This window comes from Scatophagus argus, chromosome 5, assembly GCF_020382885.2.
Source record: "Scatophagus argus isolate fScaArg1 chromosome 5, fScaArg1.pri, whole genome shotgun sequence".
Classification (NCBI taxonomy): Eukaryota; Metazoa; Chordata; class Actinopteri; family Scatophagidae; genus Scatophagus; species Scatophagus argus.
In genome coordinates this window covers 19,463,316-19,484,603 of record NC_058497.1, presented here as the reverse complement: position 1 = coordinate 19,484,603, position 21,288 = coordinate 19,463,316, and the positions used below count along the sequence as shown (strand labels likewise).

The 21,288-nt window shown below is 42.1% G+C and overlaps 2 protein-coding genes and 1 long non-coding RNA gene across 4 annotated transcripts; all 3 read left to right on the top strand.

The window, feature by feature from the left end:
• The first annotated feature begins 3,368 nt into the window (after positions 1-3,368).
• On the top strand, positions 3,369-16,157 carry wdr81 (WD repeat domain 81). 2 transcript variants are annotated; one of them, XM_046389460.1, is made up of 12 exons: positions 3,369-3,657; positions 4,397-4,880; positions 5,653-9,215; positions 9,303-9,410; positions 9,596-9,795; positions 9,949-10,130; positions 10,398-10,563; positions 10,875-11,040; positions 11,147-11,977; positions 12,124-12,269; positions 12,417-12,599; positions 14,726-16,157. In XM_046389460.1, exons 2-12 carry the CDS (start codon positions 4,519-4,521, stop codon positions 15,050-15,052), a joined length of 6,234 nt encoding a protein of 2,077 aa, XP_046245416.1. In that variant the 5' UTR covers positions 3,369-3,657; positions 4,397-4,518; the 3' UTR covers positions 15,053-16,157. The 2 variants fall into 2 exon arrangements, with proteins under 2 accessions (XP_046245416.1, XP_046245415.1); XM_046389459.1 differs by having other exon boundaries at positions 4,394-4,880.
• On the top strand, positions 12,606-14,358 carry LOC124059462. The gene is made up of 2 exons (XR_006843395.1): positions 12,606-13,298; positions 13,407-14,358. It is a non-coding gene; the product is annotated as an uncharacterized LOC124059462 (long non-coding RNA).
• A 986-nt stretch (positions 16,158-17,143) lies between the features above and the next one.
• On the top strand, positions 17,144-20,723 carry serpinf2b (serpin peptidase inhibitor, clade F (alpha-2 antiplasmin, pigment epithelium derived factor), member 2b). Its single transcript, XM_046389462.1, has 10 exons — positions 17,144-17,313; positions 17,691-17,773; positions 17,876-17,944; positions 18,044-18,118; positions 18,265-18,550; positions 18,723-18,866; positions 19,041-19,229; positions 19,410-19,552; positions 19,688-19,892; positions 20,017-20,723. Exons 3-10 carry the CDS (start codon positions 17,891-17,893, stop codon positions 20,367-20,369), a joined length of 1,449 nt encoding a protein of 482 aa, XP_046245418.1. The 5' UTR covers positions 17,144-17,313; positions 17,691-17,773; positions 17,876-17,890; the 3' UTR covers positions 20,370-20,723.
• Positions 20,724-21,288: the final 565 nt, after the last annotated feature.

The window sequence follows — 21,288 nt, the reverse complement described above, 5'->3', positions numbered from 1 at the left end:
GTGTACAGGAAACCCACAGGGTAGATGAAGGCCCACCCAAACAACTCGAAATGATATTTGTGTGTATTCCTGTGGTCACTAAACATAAATGTTTCTCCCCACTCATGGCAGTGGAGAAAAGCTTGGCTCCTTCAGATGTAATCTAAATACATTTGATTAACAGCAGCCTTCATATGTTGACACTAATATGGATTTTTCTTTACTGCATTGTGAAAGTCTCAGCTTTAAATGTAACCCTGTGGCGTCTTGTGTTGGTTGGTTTTGTGGTACCTAGTTTTCTTAATTTGACCTCTTATTTCATGGCACACGTTACATTTTGCTCTTTGGTTCAAATTACTATATTTACCAGTCAGTGAATGAGATGATTTTTGGTACACAGCTGAATAAAGTATAGAGAAGACTGAGAAACTGGAGACATATTGTGCTTGTTTGCTCTGTGCTGGTAAACTGATGTCTCGAATGCGTTTCTGGTAAAAAAAAAAAAAATATACTCTTTCATGCCATCTCAGATTTGCTAAAACTCACGACCACTGATCTGTGGCCAAGTAATGTTTTTATAAGACGTCAAATTGTCCGTGCCTGCAAGAATCATGTAGTTAGTTTTAGGAAACTTTTTCAAAGTGTTTCTACCATCAACTTAGTTTGTATGAGGAGAGCAGAAAAATCTTGTTATGTTAGGAGGGAGATTTCTTTATAGATTGCGACTTGCATACACTCTCCTCCGTCTCTCAGTCCAACAAACGGACAGAAGCCCAGTACCTTGGTCACCGGTTCGATTCCCCCACCGGACGGGCAGGAAAAATTTGGGTGTGGTGAAGTGATTAATGCGATAAAATGCTCTCCCCCCTTCATTAGCTGGCTGATGTGCCCTTGAGCAAGGCACTTAACCTCCCAATATGCCCCCCTGGTGCTTGATGCTTCCCACTGCTCCTGTGTGTGTTTCCCTGCATGTAATTTGCTGGGTGTTGCATGTGTGTGTTCAACTAAGGATGGGATAAATGCAGTAGTAAAATTCAGTATGTGTGTAAGTAAAAATATATATATACACTGCCAATAAAAGTTGATTCTTCTTCTTCTTCTTCATGCTGTAAAAACAATGATGCCATAAGAAGTATGTTTTACCACTGTACTTGTTTTCATCTTTGGTGGATCTGCTGTTGCTCAGGGATGAGAGTGGGTCCTCTGCCAACTAGAAGGTCGGTGGTTCGATCCCCAGCTCTGGCTGCATGTCGAAGTTCATTTGGGCTACAATGCTCAAGCCCAGATTGCCGCAGATGGCTGACCATGCCTTGAATAGGAAGCATTGCATTCCTCCCGCTGAGCAGGTCGGCATGGCAGCCTCTGCCGCCAGTATATGAATGCGTGTGTAAATGGGTGAATGGGGCAAGTGTTGCACAGCACACTGAGGAATCGATAGACTGGAAGTGCACTACATAAACACAAGTCCATTTATTCCTGTTTTAGAACTCACTTTTTTGAGTTTGTGAAGAGTGTCGAATGTCACTTGAGGTTATTTACTCAGCCCACAGAGCACCAAGCGTAACATCAAAAGAGATGACGCATTATTTTTAATGATGTGACACAATACAGTAGAAAGAGCAGTATCCATTGCGGAGCTTATGTAATGCATCGAAACATAATGCACAGCACGCTTCATCGTGTTCACCCCGTTTTTGTGTCCTGTGAGGTCAAGGTCAAGCTCTTCAATGCTTCAAACTAAGACCAACACTGTTTTTTGGACATAAAACACATTCTCGCTGGCAGTACTTTCAAACTGCTAAGAGCAGAACTGAGAGAACATGATATGTTTAGCCAAGGAATGCCATGTTCTTTGGCTTCATCTTTTCTGTAGAAGTGCTGACAGTAATTATGTTGCATTGGTGGTATGCTGAGATGAGAGAAGCTTTTCATTTGTGTCCCTGTAATTCTGAGTCTACAAACCAGTGTGGGATTTCCACATTCATGACTGTAAACTAATTTTTACCAATTCTGAAGACATGCAAAAGTTGTTATAATCAGAGCAGCTCATTTGTTGAGTTTTGATAAGAATTTCTGTTCCTTTGCTTCATAAGTAGTTCAGTTTGTTTGAATCAGACTTTTATTTTTGGATTTTTGACTTCCTTGTCATGCACTCAGAGTACCCAGTCAAAATATGCTTTCAAAACATGCATACATAACAATATACATACTACGCAGCTGTGTTTAAAAAGGTCCCATAACGTTCATTGACAAAGTAGGATTCGGAGCATTCAACAGAATGCCTGACAGCAGCAGAACTCATACAGTGACAAAAAGAGAAGAAGATCACTGCACATTGTAAGGCATACATTGATATTCCTTTTTAATGTTATTCTACTAACATTTGAAGAGGTATATTTTGTAAGAATAAGAAATTATGTATTTTTAATACCCCGTGTATGACACTGTAGCTCCTGTATTCTAATACATAGACCACAGAAACAAATATATTTTTATTATATTTGGAAATATCTCAAGATCTGGTGCAAGTTTCTGGAAAAATAACTCTCAGCCTAAGAGTAGTCTCACATAGGAAACAAGAATACACAAACAGTGATGTGGAAGGAAAGCTGATTCCAATGTTACACTAGTCAAGAGTGACATTTGGCTGCCAGCCATTGTTTATGCCCTCATGACAGCAGCATGTTGTATCAAAATACAACAGCTGCACTCAGGGGCCCTGATGCAGTTTTTTTATTGGACATCACAAAGTATTAGGTTTAAAATTGAGCCAATAAAACAAAATATATGCTCAAATGACTGCAGATTTGCATGGTGTATACTGTACGTCTCAACAAGTCTACAGCAATATTAATATCTGTGAAACTGCGCACACAGTGCCACCTGGCGGAGACGTCCCTCACTGCACCCTAATCAGGCAGGTGGAGCAAATATTTACTTACGCGGAACACTGTAGAGGCGCAGTAAATTTTAAGAGCTGTAAAGCTGTATTTCACCAAGTGCATTGGCTCAGTAAGATATACAATTACAGCTTTAATCAAGGACTCAAGCTCGTTATTTGTCACACTGTCATGTGGATTTACATTGAAAAAGTAAAAGTGACAAGCATCAGAAGACAGAAGAGAAGAAAAATAAAATAAAATAAAAGGAAGGTCTAACATATAAAGACAATTTTTGCTCACAAAGAGATGGCTTAAAGGGGTTTAAAGAACGATACAAGACCTCTTTTTGTTCATTTCTATCTATTTAATTAAATTGTCAATAGATATGATATTTATCTTTTAACACTATGGCTGTTACTTCATCTAAAGCGCAGCTTATTATCTACTTCAGTTCTATGAAGATGTTTAGTGACTGTCCCAACTGCATATGCAGGCCACTGAGGAAGCGGTGCTGTAGCGGCAGGAGTCACATGAGACAGAGCTCGTGTTGTGTCACGTGAGGTGTCGTTTCTAAAACATGGCTCCAACTAGCACGGAACAAAAACAGCATCGGCTAACTGACTGCGGTCTGTCTGCTGACATGCATCAGTAAACATCTCAACATGGAGCAAGCAGTTAAATGTCGCCCCGCAGTACGCCCTCGTCTCATAAAGTTAATGAAGTACGAACTCATCATGCGTGAAACCGACCGTTAGCTTAACGCTAGCTAGCTGCCAACTGCTTCAAGTGGTGAGAGGTGAGCTAAACATTAAGGAGTACGCGCTGTTGTTCATGGCTGCTCTTGCGTGATTACGTTGGAGTTACATTTATTCAGGATGGCTGCTCTTGTTAACCTTGTGTCAATTATGTTAGTTACTGTATGGTGTGTTTTTGCTTGCTTGAGTAAGGTACCGTAGCGCTAGCCACTTTGTTCAGCTAACAGTTAGCATGAAGTTAACGTTACTTCCTCAGTTGAGGTCTTAAAGCTCCAAACTTACTTTACGGTGTTTCTAACGGTACAGGGGGTTGTCCTTAACTAAATAATATTCACATGTTTATTGTGAAGCTTGCGATATTTATATTTTTTATCATAAATTGCCTTTACTGGACGTTATTTCACGTATCAGTCAAGCTAACATTACACGAAGTCCGTTTAAACTTTTAGCTACTGGTGCCAGTTCTACGACCGTTTTGGGGAAAAATTCATAATTAAAGTGAGAATAGTAATTTCCTTGTGGTGAAGTTTAAATCAGTGCAACTGGAGGTGAGGGTAGTTGGAAGTGTTGAAGGGGCAGAGACAGTTCCGTCATGTGAGCTGAGCTGGTCTCAAATTTCAGGGACTTGGAGAAGGACAAAAAAGTCATGTGCAATTAGCAGCATCACCCTGTCTTTGTGTTCATTAGTGTTGCTCAGCAGTATTTTTGTTGAAGCACTACAAGAGCCAGTAGATACTCATCTAATTGTCCATTTATGCTTTTCAATTATTTCCTCAGAAGGACAGACCCTTGATGACTTTGACTTTTTCCTCCATGAATGTCTGAAAGTCATCCTTGTGGGAGACCGCGAGGCATACGCATCAGGAGATTGTGCAACTCTTAACAAGCACTAGAGATTCACCATGGATTGGCTGATGCACGCAGTCGAGAAAGACTTGGGGATTGACCGACGGCAGCAAGGCCCGGGTTCCCGTTCCAGGGAGCTTGTGGCCCTTGTTCCTACACGCTGGGTAATGGGCCTGAGGGAGAGGCGGGTCATGCGCTGTGCTCACTTTGATAGCATCACTGAGGCAGAAATTCGCACATACCTTCAGTGTTCCCAGGCAAAGTTGCCTTCTGGCTGGACACGCGTGTGCATTCAAGGTCTGAGGAAAAGCAAGCTGAGCTACAGACTGGCCAGAGACCCCTGCCATCAACAGATGGAACTGATGTCACATGATTCCTATGTCAAAACCATGCAGTGTGTGACGCAACATAATGTCAGGTACTGCATATAATCTGATAAAATTGCTTGTCACTTAACACCTGTGCTAAAGCTCATTCAAAGTTAAAATCACCTTTAACAATGATCTGTCATTCCTATAACAACTGACTGTTAAGTTAGTATTGGTGAATGTTAATCACTCTCATCCAGAGATGTTAAAAAGACCTTTTCATTTTAGGTAGAGCTGAAACAATTAATTGATCCGTCTACAAGTTAATCTACCAAGAATGAATAAACAACAATTATGTTGATTAATTACTTGTTAAAGTGGTTTATCTAGCAAACAGTTTCCTGTTCTACTGTCTGAAAAGTGAGGATTAACTGCTTTTCTCCATTTTATATTAATTTCCGGTTTTGGACTATTGGTCAGGCTAAAGTTTTCTGAAGACTTGACCTTTGGCTTTGGTAACATGATCAACATGAACGTTTTACTAGTATCTGATGTCTTATAGGTTAAAGTGTTAATAGAAAATAATGGTTAGACGAATTGATTATAAAATGATTGTTATCTGCAGAACTTATATCAGGGTTTCTAGGGCTTCACTTGTACTAGAATGTGCCTTAATGGATTTCTTTTACATTTCTGTGTATAGGTTTTGTGTTTTAATGAGCTTGTTTAATGAAAGCTTTACATCTTAATGTCTTTTTTGCAGTGAATTTAAAGTTTAATCCTGTGAGATTTATGTATGAGTTTAAAATACTTAAATGGTCATTTAGTAGAACATGTTTGAGAGAGTAATGTATCAACTTATTTGTTTTTCTCCTTTTTCAGGAATCTGTGGCGTGATGCTCATTACAAACTTGTGCAGACATATGCAGGACCCAATGAGCAGATGCATACTGCAGCTGTAGATGCAGTGCGTCATGCTTTACAGAAGCTCTTCAATTCCACATTCATCTCGTCTGACAAAGTTTCGCCATCACTTTCTCCAGCCAGAGATAAGGAGAAGGAAAACTACTTCCCATCCAGTTCGTCTTGTTTTTCCAAGTCCCAGTCAGAACATCTGTGTCCTAATGTTCTGCCTGCAGAGTGTCTGCTGGAAACCTCAGAGATGCTCTATGTCATTCTACCTTATACTCAGTATTCACTCCATGATATCGTCTCCTTCAGCCCAGCCAAGCTCGCTAACAGCCATGCCAAAGTGTTGTTCATTCTCTACCAGTTACTAATAGCCCTGCAGGCCTGTCATGCAGCCGGTCTGTCTTGTGGAGAGCTTTCACTGCAGGACATAGCGGTAGACGAGCAACTCTGCAGCCGTCTCAAGCTCAACCTAGCTCATTATGAGGAGCTCGGGGCACAAGTGGAAGCAGACAGTGATGTTATTGGCAGTCAAGTGCCAAAAAGTGTCCTGCCAAGGGACAATTCATATACGAGCCAAGAGAACAAGAGACTTTGCAAAGACTGCTTTGGTGAGCTCAAGACATTGGTTCTGGACTGGGTCCATGGACGAGTGAGTAACTTCCACTACTTGATGGAACTGAACAGGCTAGCAGGACGACGAGAAGGAGACCCTAATTATCACCCTGTGCTGCCTTGGGTGGTGGATTTCACTGTGCCATTTGGAAAATTCCGTGACCTCAGGAGGTCAAAGTTCAGACTCAATAAGGGGGATAAGCAACTGGACTTCACATATGAGATGACCAAAGAAGCTTTGGCAGCTGCAGTGGGTAACGGGGTAGGTGGAAGTGGTGTGGGTGGAGACCTCAGTGGCTCTGTAGGTGCTGGTGGTGCTGGACAGCCTGACCACCTTCATGTACCTCATCACATATCTGATGTGCTCTCAGATATTACCTACTATGTCTACAAGGCCAGGCAGACACCCAAGTCAGTGTTGTGCAGCCATGTTAGATCACAGTGGGAGCCCAATGAATACCCAGCCAGCATGGAGCGCATGCAGAGTTGGACCCCTGATGAGTGCATTCCAGAGTTCTACACAGATCCTTCCATTTTCCGCTCTATTCACCCTGACATGCCAGACTTGGATGTGCCTTCCTGGTGCAAGTCATGTGAGGAGTTTATTGAGGTCCATCGACGCCTTCTGGAGAGCAGAGAGGTGTCCCAGCATTTACATCACTGGGTAGATCTCACATTTGGGTATAAGCTGTCTGGTAAAGAAGCTGTCAAGGCCAAGAATGTGTGCCTGCACCTTGTGGACAACCACACCAACCTGACTACCTATGGTGTAGTTCAGTTGTTTGACCAGCCCCACCCACCCCGCTTATCTCCTTCCCAGTACGCCCCAGCAGAACCTCCTCTCCTTGGCCTTGCTGCGCTGAATGTGCCTTCTCTACATATCCCTCAAATTGACACTGTGGCTGACACTGTGGATGGAATGGTGCCAGAGTCCACTGGGTGTGAGTCCAGTGGCTGGACCATGGTGGACAGAGATGAAGAGCTTGAACAAGGAATGGAAGCTTTGGACTCATTAGCATCCACTGGCTCTGGCACTGGCCCTGTGCCCATGCCAAGCATCAGTGCAGCAGGCGGAAAGATGGGAGGAGAGCACGCAGCACTTGCTGTGTCTCAGTCCCCGTCATCATTCTCTGGTGATTTCACAAGCGGCCTGGGCCCTGGTTTACGCAGTGCCATGTTACAGAAAGGTGGGTCCATAAACAGAAAACAAGGAGAGGGGAGTGTGACCATCACCAATGCAGAGGAAGTCAAGATCATCCTCCCTGAAGGTTTCAACCCATTGCAGCCTTTGGAAGAGCTTGAGAAGTTGAACAATTTCCTGGTGAAGAGTCTGCATGCTGAAGTGTGGCATCCTAGAGGATGTAGTGACTGCACAAGAGACGGTATGGTGATTGATTCTCTGCCCTCTCTCACTCAGCTCTACCAAAGAGACATGCAGGCCCTTGGTGTTCTAATTGCGGAGATATTCTATTCCTCTAAACTGAGAGGACTCAAACCAGGCAGTCCCCTCAAACAGCGCTTCCAGGCTGTTATGAAGCTATGCTCCGCCAGCCTACGTGATGTGCCACTTTGTTTGCATCATGCTCTTGAGACCCTGCTGCTAATAGAGAAGCTCTCTGGAATAGCAAATAAAGAACTAGATTGCCCCTTTCCACTCCTTTTCAAATATGACCCAATTTGCGATGGTCTGCCCCCCCCAAACCCCAGCCAGTTATTGAACTCAGTCATCAGTCCCCTTCCTTTTCCTTCCTATTTTGCAGCACTTCATCGTTTTATCTTTTCCTACCATGCCAAGATGGAGACTACATGTAGTCTTCAAGGAAGAGATGTTGTCTTTCACCTGTGGCAGCAGCTTGAGACACTGTTGCGGGGTAATGTCACAGCCGAAGGTTTGGAGATTCTCCTGCCCTTCATTCTGTCCCTTATGCTTGAAGAGTCTACTGCTGTCTATGCTGCTTGGTACCTTTTTGAGCCCATCTCTCGAGTATTGGGTCCCAGAAATGCAAACAAGTACTTACTGAAGCCACTGATCAATGTTTATGAAAACCCTCACTGCCTGCGAGGACGTTTCTATCTCTACACTGACTGTTTCATTCTGCAGCTGATTGTGAGGCTCGGCCTACAGGCCTTTCTGTCCAGCCTACTGCCTCATGTGTTGCAGGTCATCACTGGCTTTGAAAGCTGCATCTCAGGCTCTGGTGGAGAAGCGTGCAAAGGGCTGAGGGCTGGCACATGCAATCTAGGAGAGGAAGAGGAAGAGGACTTTCAGTGTGGTGAAGTGCGCTCATCTTCTGGGTCTGTTAGTGGGAATATGGGAAGTAGCAGTGTAGCCAGTGGGGGAGTCGGTGTGGTGGGAGATGCAGGGCTGGTCGATTACTCCTCTGGCATCAGTCTCAATGACCAAGTGTTTCTCTCAGAGGCAGAGGACTTTCAGAATGGGTTCTATGTCAACAATGGAGCAGGAGTGGCTGCTGGCAAACAGCAGAGCCAGAACTCTGCAGCTAAGGATCAAGACCAGGAGTCTCTAAGCGTGGGGAAACTAAGTGATAAAAGCAGCACAAGTGAGCTCTCTCTGGGGGAAGGAGATTCATTGCGGGATCGAGCCAGTCTCAAATCAGCTGACAGCAGCCAGGACCTGAAACACGCTAGTGAGGGAGAGGAGGGTGGAGAGCTGGAGGAAGAAGAGGTGACTGAGACAAATGAAGGTAAGGAGGGGACAGATGACCCTGCTGCTCCCAACCTGGAGCTTACTCTCTCCGGTTGCACGGAAGCTTCAGGAGCCACAGTTGCTACTCTGGAGGGTGATTTTGTGAATGGATTGGCACTGGAGGAGACTGAAAAAGGCAATGTGGGAGAGCAGGAGGAAGATGATCCCGATCCATCAGAAGACTCTGAGGGGAAAGAGCAAAAAATTCTTCTAGGTCAGTGAATGATTGAGCTTTTATGTTAGTTGTTTGTTAATTAACTGATAACATCTAATGTCTTTAACCATGTCCTCCCACACACAGACACAGTCTGCAAAACAGTTCGATGGCTGTCAGCAAAGCTTGGACCAACAGTGACGTCTCGATACGTAGCCAGGAATTTGCTACGATTGCTCACAAATTGTTACATTGGTAGGTAAACTTAGAACGTTTAAGTTGCAGTTTAATTTCCTCATTTGTATTTTGCAAAGTTGACTTTTGCCAAAGTTGATATTTTGCAAAGATTGTATTCTGGAATTTTGTATTTCAAATGTGTTCAGTGTGATGCCGTTTGTGTTTTCTTTACCCCTTTTCCATCTCACGTTCTCTGCCTTCAGGGCCTGAGAAACATCGGTTTGTGGCTCCTGTGTCTGAGGAGGGCAATCTGGAGAGTGTGGGAATGGGCAGTGTGTATGAGAAGAAACCTGTGGTTGGAGACCAGACAGCAGGGCCTGTGTTGGACTGCCTCATCTACATAGCTCAACTTTATGGAGAGCCTGTACTCACTTACCAGTACTTGCCTTATATAGGATATCTGGTAAGATCCAAAAAAAAAAGTAGTCTCACAGACATAGAACCTCAAGCTAGACTTTTTATGGGAAAAGATTGGTACCAATGGGGTTTTAAACTAACCATTTGTCTAAGAACATTCACAAAATATGCTTATGATTTCACACGCGTATGCTTGCAGGTTTCTCCACCTTCTTCCCAGCGTCTTAACACGCGTAAGGAGGCAAGTCTGCTTGGAGCTGTTGCACTTACACAGAAGATTGTTGTTTTTCTCTCTGATACCACTCTAATGGACATGCTGATGAAGATCAACCAGGATGTGCTCCTACCACTACTGGACCTGCTTACCACCCCTCGTATGGGGTAAATAACGCACATTACAAACATGCACATATGCCAGTTGTTTAAGTAGAACTTAGGATAGTAACTGAGTGGTCACTTATTCAAAGACGTGTTAAATTGCCAGATATTGCAAACAGATTGTTTGGTCTTTTGTTAAATACACCCTTTGTAACATCATATTTGGCAATCTCGAGTGTAATGCATTTTTCATTTTTGTGTTGAAATAGAGTGTAATCAGAAAACTGTCATTCATCCCCTGCTTGGTTGTACCCATTCTGCTGTACTCAGGTTTCCCAGTGGGGTGCAGACACGCACTGCTGTCTGTCTCAAGACACTCAGCCTGATGGCTCTCATCTGTCTGCGCATCGGGAGGGAGATGGTGCAACAGCACATGGCTGACACACTGCGTCGGTTCTTTGCTGTTTTCTCTCTGCTGCATTCTCTGCAGCCCCAGGTATGCACACACATGACACAAGAAGACTGACAGGTATCATGTCAAGTTTATTTCTAGAATGCTTTTAACAACCAGATCTGTCACAGAGCTTTACAAAAGCAAATGACACAAAGGCAGATAAAAATATGTATGAAAATGAAAACAGGAGACAGCAGCTTGGAATACAGGCTGTCTGACAGAGAGTGAAAGAAAGAGAGCATGGCAGAATGCTTTTTCGTATTGCGAGAGATAATTAAGAAGTTGTATCAGTTTTCTTTTTAAAATGGAATGGGAAATACACAGATATGGTGATGATCTCTCTTGCACTGCAGCTTGATGAGGCCCCTCGCAGAGTTGTGGGAGAAGTGACTGTCGTGGACGTCTGCATGCCTGAAGAGTCCAATGTCACATATGAGTTGGGGGTGTTAGAAGAACTGCAGACTGTATTTAACCCTGAGATGGCCCATGCCTCCTATATCCCCTTCTACTGTCTCATTGGTAGGGAACATCTCATGTGGTGTGAACTACAAAATACTCTATTTCTCCATCAGTATGGTATCATTTGTGCTAAAATCAAATATGTGCTTTATTGTCATTTCTGTAGGTGACATGGCAATTCGAAAATTGGTTCCCAACCACGAGCTGGTGTGGCAGTTGGCCCAGTCTTTCCATCAGAGTGTAAGTCAGGGGAGTCCTGAGACTAACCTCACCATAGCATCTAGGGTGGCGCTTCCTTCTTCCTCTGTGGGTATCTCCTCGGGTTTTGCCAGGCGTGGGGGTTGCAGTCCATTCCCTGCACCCTCGACTAACTCCATCCCGCTGGGAGATCCCTTGCCTGAGTCAGGCACATTTGGGAGCCACCTGGTAGGAAACCGCATCCAAGTGTCCCGGGACACTGATTATGACAGTAGTCCAAGCCTGGGTTTGGCCAACTCTTGGGGACGCTCTAGTCATAGCAACCCCATCAACACCACTGCCTCCACCTTCACCACTCCATCTGTTGGGGGAGCTTCCTTTTCCTCCCCCTGGGTGACAGGCTCTACCCTGGAGGAGAGTGCCCTGAAGCAGGAGCTCCCTCGCAGTGGCCGCTCCTTGCAGGGCAACTGGCTGGCCTACTGGCAGTACGAGATTGGCCTCAACCAACAGGATCCACATTTCCACTTCCACCAGATCAGATTGCAGAGCTTCCTGGGTCACTCAGGCACCACAAAGTGTTTGGCACCTCTGGCAGGAGAGGATTACTTCCTTTCTGGTAGTAAAGACAAGACTGTGAAGCTGTGGCCCCTCTATAATCATGGTGATGGAACACAGGAGGTGGGGCCTAGACTGACATACAATGACCATCGAAAGTCAGTTTTCTATGTTGGACAGCTGGAAGCTTCACAAGAAGTTGTCAGCTGTGATGGTACTGTGCACCTGTGGGACCAGTATTTAGGTATGAGAGATCAACCACAATGCATTTCTGCTTGCAGTTAGAACATTGTATCTATAAAATTGTTCATGAGGTTATTTAGAGGACATGAATCTCAAATGGATAAAATGAGCAAACTGTATTTTTCTAACTATATCTGTTTTCCTTAGGCAAGCAGATCCGCTCATATGAAGCTGTGGATGGGAAGAATCCCATCACAGCTGTCACCACAATGCCAGCTCCACACTGCAGTGTTGTGTTTGGCAGCGCGGATTCTGTTCTCCGCTTCATTGACCCTCGCAAACCAGGACTGCAGGTAGCAATTTCACTTAACAAGATCGTTGTGTTGAGACGTACTTCATACAGCAGCCACCAATTATCAGTCATCACTTTTTATATTTCTCAACTCAAGTTATGTCAGCCAGTGCCAGTGACAAATCTCCCCCCGCCCCCGTGTCCGCAGCATGAATTTCGCCTGGCTTACAACAATGCGAGCGCTGGGCTCATCCGCTACCTGGCAGTGAGTCCTTCAGGTCGCACTGTGGCGGCAGGTTTCTCAACTGGTTTCATTGTTCTGCTGGACGCACGGACTGGACTTATTCTGAAGGGCTGGCCGGCTCATGAGGGAGATATCCTCCAAATGAAGGTATACTTCACTGTGTGTGTAGTTCCTCTTTACCTTACGACTGAATATGGCTGCCTCTGGGTAACAGCTTTGTCAGTAGTCAGTAATTATGTAGTCAGTGTTATGACTACTGAAAGATGATCTACCAGTGACAGTAAAAAATTCTATTTTAAAGATTCTATGAAGATTTGACTGTTGACAACAATACTTATGCATGCAATAAACAGGTTAAATATTATTATTTCGGCAGAGGGGTCTGTCACCTGGCCTTACTCTGATGTATTTTGAAGTGTATTTTGATGTTCTGATGTATTTTGAAGTTATAACAATGACAAACTAGGGCAGTCAGCAGATTGGTTGACTGTGTTGCCATACCGCAATAATATAAAAATTATGCATTTGATATTAGAAATATCTTCTTAAATCTTAAGTTGTTCGAGGTCTCAGGAAATATCTTTTTTTTTTTTTTTTCTGATTGCAGGGTGGAACAATAGTTGCTTTTTTGCTTTAGAGATACTTCAGTTAAATGATGGCCACACACTAACTTGAGCCCTTGTTACACCAAGTACTCATTCAGTGTGTGTTTCCCAATACTGACGTGTGGGGCGCTCCTAACAGTCAAGTTGTTTATACAAGACGTGGGCCGGGAGATGCGGGTCATGCAGTGCGTCACATAAATTTACGGTTGAAGCCACACACAATGGACAGAGCTGAAATACCGTAAGGGTTGCATGAGTGTTTGAGGGGTTTGAATGATCGTAATGACATTAAATACAACAGGCCTATGGGCTTTGACTGTTAAGAAGATAATTCATGTTTATTTCACAGTGAACACTTCCAAACCAGTACTGTTTCCATAAAATCTTTGAGAAACAAGATGTGAAAGTCAGAGGAGATTATTTAAATTGTCTTCCGGGAGTCGACTTATAAGTTTTGATGCATCAACCAGCAGAATCTGGTCAGTACGAAATCCTTGTCAGACTTAATGAGTCCATGCAGTTCCAGTGTATCACTTGACAATTATATTAACTCTTTTGTCCTGAGCAATCTACGTTTCATCCATATGTCTCACCCAGAGCTCTTGCTGGGCTATCTACATGACTGTGGGAGAATTTTACTCTGATGCCTGACCAGTTTTTGATGCAGGCTGAGAGCTTGGTGTAAAAGGGGTTTCACTGCAGTGGGTTTGAAATTACCAAGAAGAGTAATGGTGCTGGAATTCAGCTTGTAATCTAACAGATGTAGTGTTAATTTAGTCTTAAAACACCATGGCATGACACCCGTACCGTCCCAAAAGAAATTTCTGAAAAAAAAATTGTCCTGGACCACATCACAATCCCAAGCCAGAAGGTGTGGCTGTGCTTTTCAGTTTCCATGTGATAAATATTCAAGAAGAGGATCAGCCAAGTGGCTTTTACACTGACATCCGCTAAAAGTAGTGGTGGAGAGATATGAAGTAGTGCAGAGATGGTGAAAGTTGTACCCAGCAAATCTGTTGTCAACAGAGCGCAAGGATGAGCAAACTTTATTTAACCCCAAATTAGGTCAAGGATTGTATTTCTAGTTTTAAAGGCACAAGTTTAGGCAAATATGGACACAGGTTACTCATTAGAAAGACCACATTGGTTCTCATTGGCACGTTCATATTACTCAGACTTCACTTAAAATGTTGTGGCTGTTTTCATATTTCGCTAAAAAACAATTAAAAGCAAATGCACCCTGTTAATTATCTTATGTTATATGAAATACATTTTGTCATAAATAAACATTATCCAAGTAATTCAGTTTAATGAGTCTAAGTTTGTGGGTGCAGGAACACTGCAAGCCCACTGTTTTTCGTACTTTCTATTCTTAATAATTCAAATTAAGAAATTGAAAGAAGCTGTTGCCTTATTATGTGAATATATTTGCCTCTATGTAAAGAATTTTTAATGTGAAATAACTATTAAATCATGTCATTTGTTTTTTGTTTTTTTTTCCAAGTATCTCTCACCTTAAATGTATTCAGATTTTGTTTCGTTACAAGGAGTATTTACAAGGGACTTGTAAATCACAAATCTTGAGACAGGATGTTGGAAAACCTTAAGCAGTGTTGACTGAGATATGGCAACAGTCAGTGACTTCCTTTCTTGTGTTTTACTTTTCAGGCTGCAGAAGGAAACTTGGTCATCAGCTCCTCCACGGACTACACACTCACTGTGTGGAAAGATCTGGAACACAAGCCTCTTCGCCAGTACAGGTCGCAGTCCGACCCCATTCACGCCTTTGACCTTTACGGTTCGGAGATTGTAACTGGAACAGTGGCTAACAAGATCGGGGTGTACTCCATGGCAGATATCTCCCTGAGCCCTGTTAGCAGCACTAAACTGAGCTCAGAGAACTTCCGTGGCACTATGACCAGCCTGGCAGTTTTGCCTACCAAAAGGCTCTTGCTGCTGGGCTCTGAGAATGGGGCCATCCGGTTATTAGCTTAGGGAAAATCAGTGGCCCCCAGCTGCGCTAAACGCTTTTAGCACTGACTTTGAAAGTGTCTTATTAGCGAAGACTCCAGGTATGCGAGTGCTCTGTCCCTCCTCCTGTGCTAGAGGTCAGTTGTACTGGTGGAGCAGGTTATCACCTCCACTGTATTGCTTTTTGAACGGATCAGCACAAGCAAAGGCATCATATGAGCTTCTTGTATACCGAATCTTGTCACTCTGGCCTTCAGCACCAAATTTAATGAACAGGAATCGTGTGGTTCGGAGTGAAAATTTATCATGTACAGTAAATCCCATGATATTTTAAGAGCCTATAGATGTATAGATAGTATATAGGTGGGAATTCTTATCTTGATAAGGTCGTTTGTTCTTTTGACCAGGCCAGTTATTCTGTTCAAAAGAACGAATCAGATGATGTGCTCAGGAAGGTGGAACCAAACACGGTTCTTATGTAGTGTTTACACTTTCCAAATAGATGCATAACAACACCAAAAATACATTGACCTCATCTTTCATTTCCCTTGATGTTAAAATACGCGCGTATCTAAATGCACTGATTAAACTATGCAGTATTTGTAAATCATTTGTAGATGTGTTAGCGTCACTCCGTGTTTCATGAGAGTCTTTTTCACATTAGATTGTTTACACATCATGAACAATAAAAGTTTAGTCACTGTTTTGTCGACAGCCTCAGTGCATCTTCTCAGAGTGGAAACGCTTCAGTCATCGTTGCATACAACATTCAGTATACAGCCTTTATTCTGCTGCACAAGTATGGCCTCATTTGTAACATTTAGATTCTCACACAGATTTTAAATACTGAATGTTTTTATTCACTAATAAATTACTTGAAGTTCCTTTGGGGGTTTTTAAAACGTTAATTTAGCAGTCAGAGCATGTAGCAACGTTGTACTGGGAGTGCATCTGGGCAGATGCCACTTTGACTCACCACTTTATAATTTCTGACTTCAAAGGCTAACATAGGAGCAGTCAATGCCAAGATAAACAGTTTTGTATTTTAACATTTATATGTAACTGGATATGAATATGTTTAGAAGATACCAACAAAAGTCCTAAATCAATAAAAAAAAAAGTGGTTCAACTTGCTACAGTCGATTTGTATTCCTTCAACCAAACCCAGTGTCCACTAAGCTCTTAATAAATCTGTCAGCGTTGTTCAAAGGCCACTAACATCCAGCGACTGAAGCTCTCCTGTTTGAGTTTTATCACTGTCATGTTGTAAAACACAGTCAGCTTACTTTTCTAATTATTTGCCTGAATTTCAGAATGCTCAGACATGTGCATTAGACCTTTTGATATCTTCTGTTTTTTGTAAACATCAAATGAAATCTCAATGATCATCAAACAACAGACTTTTTTTTTTGTTTTTTTGTAAAAGGTAATTTGTAGTTGCATATCCATAATTGCTCCGGTATCTCTTTGAGCATTTTAAAAGAAGTCAATGAAAACGCTTATTTATTAACTGGATTAATAAAAGAACTGTTTGAATTTTTTGTGTCCGTTCCAATTCTGTGTGATTCACCTGGATTTATTATGACTCCCAGCATTGCCTGCCGATCTTGGCTGAGTCAGTAGAGCTCAGAATGAACAAAGTCCCCTCTTGTGTTTACAGACATGTGTCATGTGGTCTAAAAGATATCACTTTTGCTTAGTGTGACCAGAAATGTGACCAAATCAGCTGAATACGTTTATTTTTATCATAATGTCTGTCCCTCTTCACTAAGTATTGGTCACAGCATAGAACCACAGTTTTTAATCAGACTCAGTAGTCCAGTGCGGTGGTGTGTTCTGTGAAGATGGTGACCTGTCACAGCCAGGGGATTCTCGGAAACGTGGGCTTGTGTTCTCTGATAGCACATGCGTAACGCTGGTGTCAGAAAGTTGTATTTGTTTGCCCACACAGAGTTGGATTAACCCCACTTATGCAATTAACCTGTCAAGTGTCCCATCAGAGACTTGAGCTATGTCATGCATGATATTATCACCTGCCCGTGAGAGAGAGAGAGCAAAATAGCTAAGCCTAAGTCGGTCTTCAGTATTTAACCCCGGGTGAGTCTCAGTACCTACGATTACAAACAAATAGTGGCTTAAACGAGGCCCCAATCAATGCAAGTTGATATTTAACTGTTTGCTGAGCAAGTGCCAATCTTTTACTCTCAGGAATTCTGCCATCAGCAGTCACTTAGTCGCTCCTTTTTTGGACAAGGCAGCAGGTTTTTTTCTAATTTAAATTTAAGGTAAGATCAAATATATTTTCATAAACTTATTGGGACTCTATTGTACATTGTATTTTTAATGTTTGTGTAAGGGCTGCAAAAGGGACTATAGCACTATGTCTTTAATGACTTTTTAAATATTTGCATATTTTATGTTGACTTGAATACAGAAAGTCTTTACCACCACATTGCACTGATGGAATTGTTAATGCTAAGCTATATGGATTTCCTGTTCCTCAAAGTGTATAGCCTTTAAATATGCTTTATTGAACAATAAATCTACAATATTAGGATATGGTTCAAGATGGCCTGGATATCTGCTGAAAGCACTCAACTTTTGTGTGGAAATCTTAGTGTACATTTTATAAAGTCCTTCTGTGTGGCTCTCATGTTTTTAGGCATAATTCCAGATGATCAGGGCGACTAAGTAGAATCAAAGTCTTTGAGACCTGCATTACAGCAACAAAACTATAAACAGAAGGTGAGGGTGTTGCGTTTTTAAAGGTTTGAACATGATTTATTGTTCCATAAAAGTGACCAGGTCCTGTATTTTTTCAGCTGACATAATATCTGTCTTTCACAGATAAGTTGCAAGGACATGGACCTTCATCTGACACTCCTGCTGATCTGTCTTTGCAGCCAAGCAGTCACTGTAAAATGCAAACATTATTTACAAATCACTTTCAGGATTTTGTTAGATTATATAGTGCTTGTATAGATGGTTATTTTATACTCTCTTTCTGCTCAACAGTATGCTGAAGTGGCAGACAATGAGTCAATCCCTTTGGTGCCTCTCATTCCTTTGATGCCCAGCCACCCCATAGAGGTTAGTGGCAAAATAGAAATGTTTGGAGGTTTTTTTTTTTTCTCTCATTGTGCGAGTTGTGTCACAGCAGTTATTTCGGACATCTAAATTCACAGTTTGGAAAATGTGTCCTTGTACTTAACTCTTTCTTATATTCCTGCTTTTAGAAAGTAGAAAATGAAAGTACACCACAACCACCAACTGCACATATCACAGAAGCACCTATAATTGCAACAACCATAAGTAGCGGGCCCAATGGGAGTTCATCAGAGGAGAAAGAAGATGAGGACTGTTGGCCTATTGGGCGAAGCCCACACTCCAGGGAGGCCATTGCTGCTGCCATTCAAAAACTTGGTGTGCAGCTGCTGCAGAACCTGGAGACGACGCCTGAGGAGCCGAATGTCATCATATCTCCCTTCAGCATATCATTAGCACTCTCCCAGTTGACTTTAGGTATGCATGTCCTGCTGCAGCTTTTACATGACATACTGTAACTAAACAGCTTGTTTTCTACAAGTATATGATCATCACATTTGATGATCTATGTCAGCAACTTGCCAAACTTTATAGTAGTCTCGGGATGGTCACAGTTCTCATCCAATTATTCCACCCCTCTTCTTTACAGGTGCAGCAAATGAGACACAGGAGCTGCTGATGCATCATCTCCATGAAAACACTCTCCCCTGCTACCACGAGTCTCTGCATAATGTCTTAGAGCAGCTCAGAAACACTGACCTGCAGATTGCCACACGTATCTTCCTGCGCCAAGGTTACTCGCTAGAAAGAACTAGGAAATCATTTTTAACTATGCTAAAAGTTGGGACTTTACCATTGCTGCTGCCAGGAACATTTTCTTATAATTTCTGTTAGTAGTATATTGACCTTAAGAGCAGGTTTAAGAGAAACAGAGCCTGACAGAGCATGTGTTTATCATGTGTTTTAGGGTTTCAGCCAAAACAGAAGTTTGTTGATGAGTCTCAGCGGTTATATGACTCGGAGCCAGCAGTCTTGGAGAGCCTGCAGCAGATCAATGACTGGGTGCACAACTCAACTAATGGAAAAATGACTGACTTCCTGTCTGCCTTACCACCCAATCTGCTCCTCATGCTCATTAATGCTGTTCATTTCAAAGGTGAAACGTTCCCTTATTCGTATAATTAGCCTCATTTCTATGTCATGTTTGCTGAGAATACTTATTCCCCAAGATCCCAGGGGAAATAACCAGTGAAATGTACTGTGTTTGCAAGTTTTCTTTTTCATAAGTTAATGTTTGAATTATGCTGCTGACTAAAGCTGAATGCGTTACCCACAGGAGAGTGGAAAGCCCGATTCGACCCACGCTTTACCTCTAGAGGCGTGTTCTACCTTGACGACAAACGCATGGTTGATGTTGAAGTGATGGAAGACGCTAAACATCCTTTGAGTTTATTTATTGATAATGAACTGGAGGCTCAGGTAAAATATCATTTCATCACGGTTCGATCACTGTTCTCAAAATACACTTACCTCTCACCATACATTTTGAACAGAAACTTAAATTACTGACATAACCTCAGTTTTATTACAACACCGTTTCTCCTTCCTGTGCAGGTAGCGAGTTTCCCATTCATGAAGTCCATGAGCTTGTTGGTGGTCATGCCTATGTCTGGTGAGGTGAATGTGTCTTCACTTTCCACAAAGCTGAATCTCTCAGATCTGTATAATCGTCTGCCAAAGGAGAAGGCCATTCAAGTTAAAGTTCCTAAATTTAAGCTGGAGTATGCTCAAGAGCTAAAGGATGTTTTTTCCAAACTGGGTAAGACCTCATTGTTTCCCTTGGTCTTTCTTTGTGATGTTATTTACCACACATTTATTACTCAATGGAAGTTTCAAACACAAAGTGAACTAGAATAAATCTTGTCTTTTCTGCCCTGTGTTAGGCCTAGGAGAGGTGTTTTCTAGTCCCAACTTGGCTGAAATGGCAGACGGCCCCTTGCTGGTATCCAGTGTGATGCATAAGTCTAGCATGGAGATTAATGAGGAGGGTGCAGAGGCTGCTGCAGCCACCACTGTGGTCATCTCACGGGCATCCAGCCCTGTTTTCCACCTGATCCAACCTTTCTTCTTTGCCCTGATGGATGATGTGACTCAAGTGCCAATCTTCATGGGTGTCATCAACAACCCAAATCCTGGAGCTCCTGTTTTGCAGAGGGGAGAACTCGGCAGCAAAGATAAAGTGGGATTCCCAATTGATAAAAATCATGTTGGCTCATTTGGAGGCCCACCTAAGTAAGGACTAATACATGCACTGCCCAGACCAAGACCTCTATGATTGTACAGATTAAATGTACAGTATCACATAGCTCGATCAGCATGTGTGTGGAAACAGATGCTTCATATGTGTCTATTTCACTGTCAAATAAACACACAAAATAGCCCAGTATCCCATGTGAAGAAAAGCACTTATTTCTTTTAAAAATATATTTCATGACATTTCCTGGTGAAGAAACTTTTAAAATTATGATATGATGCAAGAAATTTCCAAATGTAAGGACCTTTTCACAGCATGACTGCACAATTTTGTATGTAGTTAAAGTTGTTTTTAAAAAGATTACATGTAATGGGATAATAAAGTGAAGTAATAAAGGTTATGGGTTTTATTGTCTTCTTGAACTAAAGATTTACTGTAATCTGAAATTGATGCATTGATTAAGAGGGGAAAAGATTAAACAGAAGACAAAGCAAGTATCCAACTGGTGTTTGGTGGTCCGATCACATCAGTTTTTACCTTGTCTCTCTGACAAAACAAGTGGTTAAAGTGGTGGCATAATGACCTGCAATAAAAAGGAGGTGGTAGAAGCTGTCACTTCATATATGCAAAATTTGTTTTTGTTTATATTTTTTATTCTTTATTACCAATTTTTGTTCACTGTAACCATTACATTATTTCCACAGTGAAAGAATATGTAGAATATGTAAGTAAAAAGATTGAAAGAAAGGTTACTTCTTGTATAACTTTTACATAAATCTCCTATTCATTGTGTGAATTGTCATTGAATGTATTTTAGCACAAAAGAGACACTGAAAAAACATCCACTGTACTACACTTTCAAAAGTTGTAACCTATAATTTCTATAATAACATCCAATGTTTTGTTTACATCCATTAAAAAAGTAGTGATAGTGAAGTATAAAATCTCCCATTTTCTTTTG

Coding starts and splice junctions, on each gene's coding strand:
- serpinf2b (XM_046389462.1), top strand. CDS start 17,891: ATGGACCTTCATCTGACACTCCTGCTGATCTGTCTTTGCAGCCAAGCA. Junction 18,119..18,264: donor TGCCCAGCCACCCCATAGAG/GTTAGTGGCAAA, acceptor TCCTGCTTTTAG/AAAGTAGAAAATGAAAGTAC. Junction 18,551..18,722: donor ACTCTCCCAGTTGACTTTAG/GTATGCATGTCC, acceptor TCTTCTTTACAG/GTGCAGCAAATGAGACACAG.
- wdr81 (XM_046389460.1), top strand. CDS start 4,519: ATGGATTGGCTGATGCACGCAGTCGAGAAAGACTTGGGGATTGACCGA. Junction 11,041..11,146: donor CCCCTTCTACTGTCTCATTG/GTAGGGAACATC, acceptor TCATTTCTGTAG/GTGACATGGCAATTCGAAAA. Junction 11,978..12,123: donor CCTGTGGGACCAGTATTTAG/GTATGAGAGATC, acceptor TGTTTTCCTTAG/GCAAGCAGATCCGCTCATAT.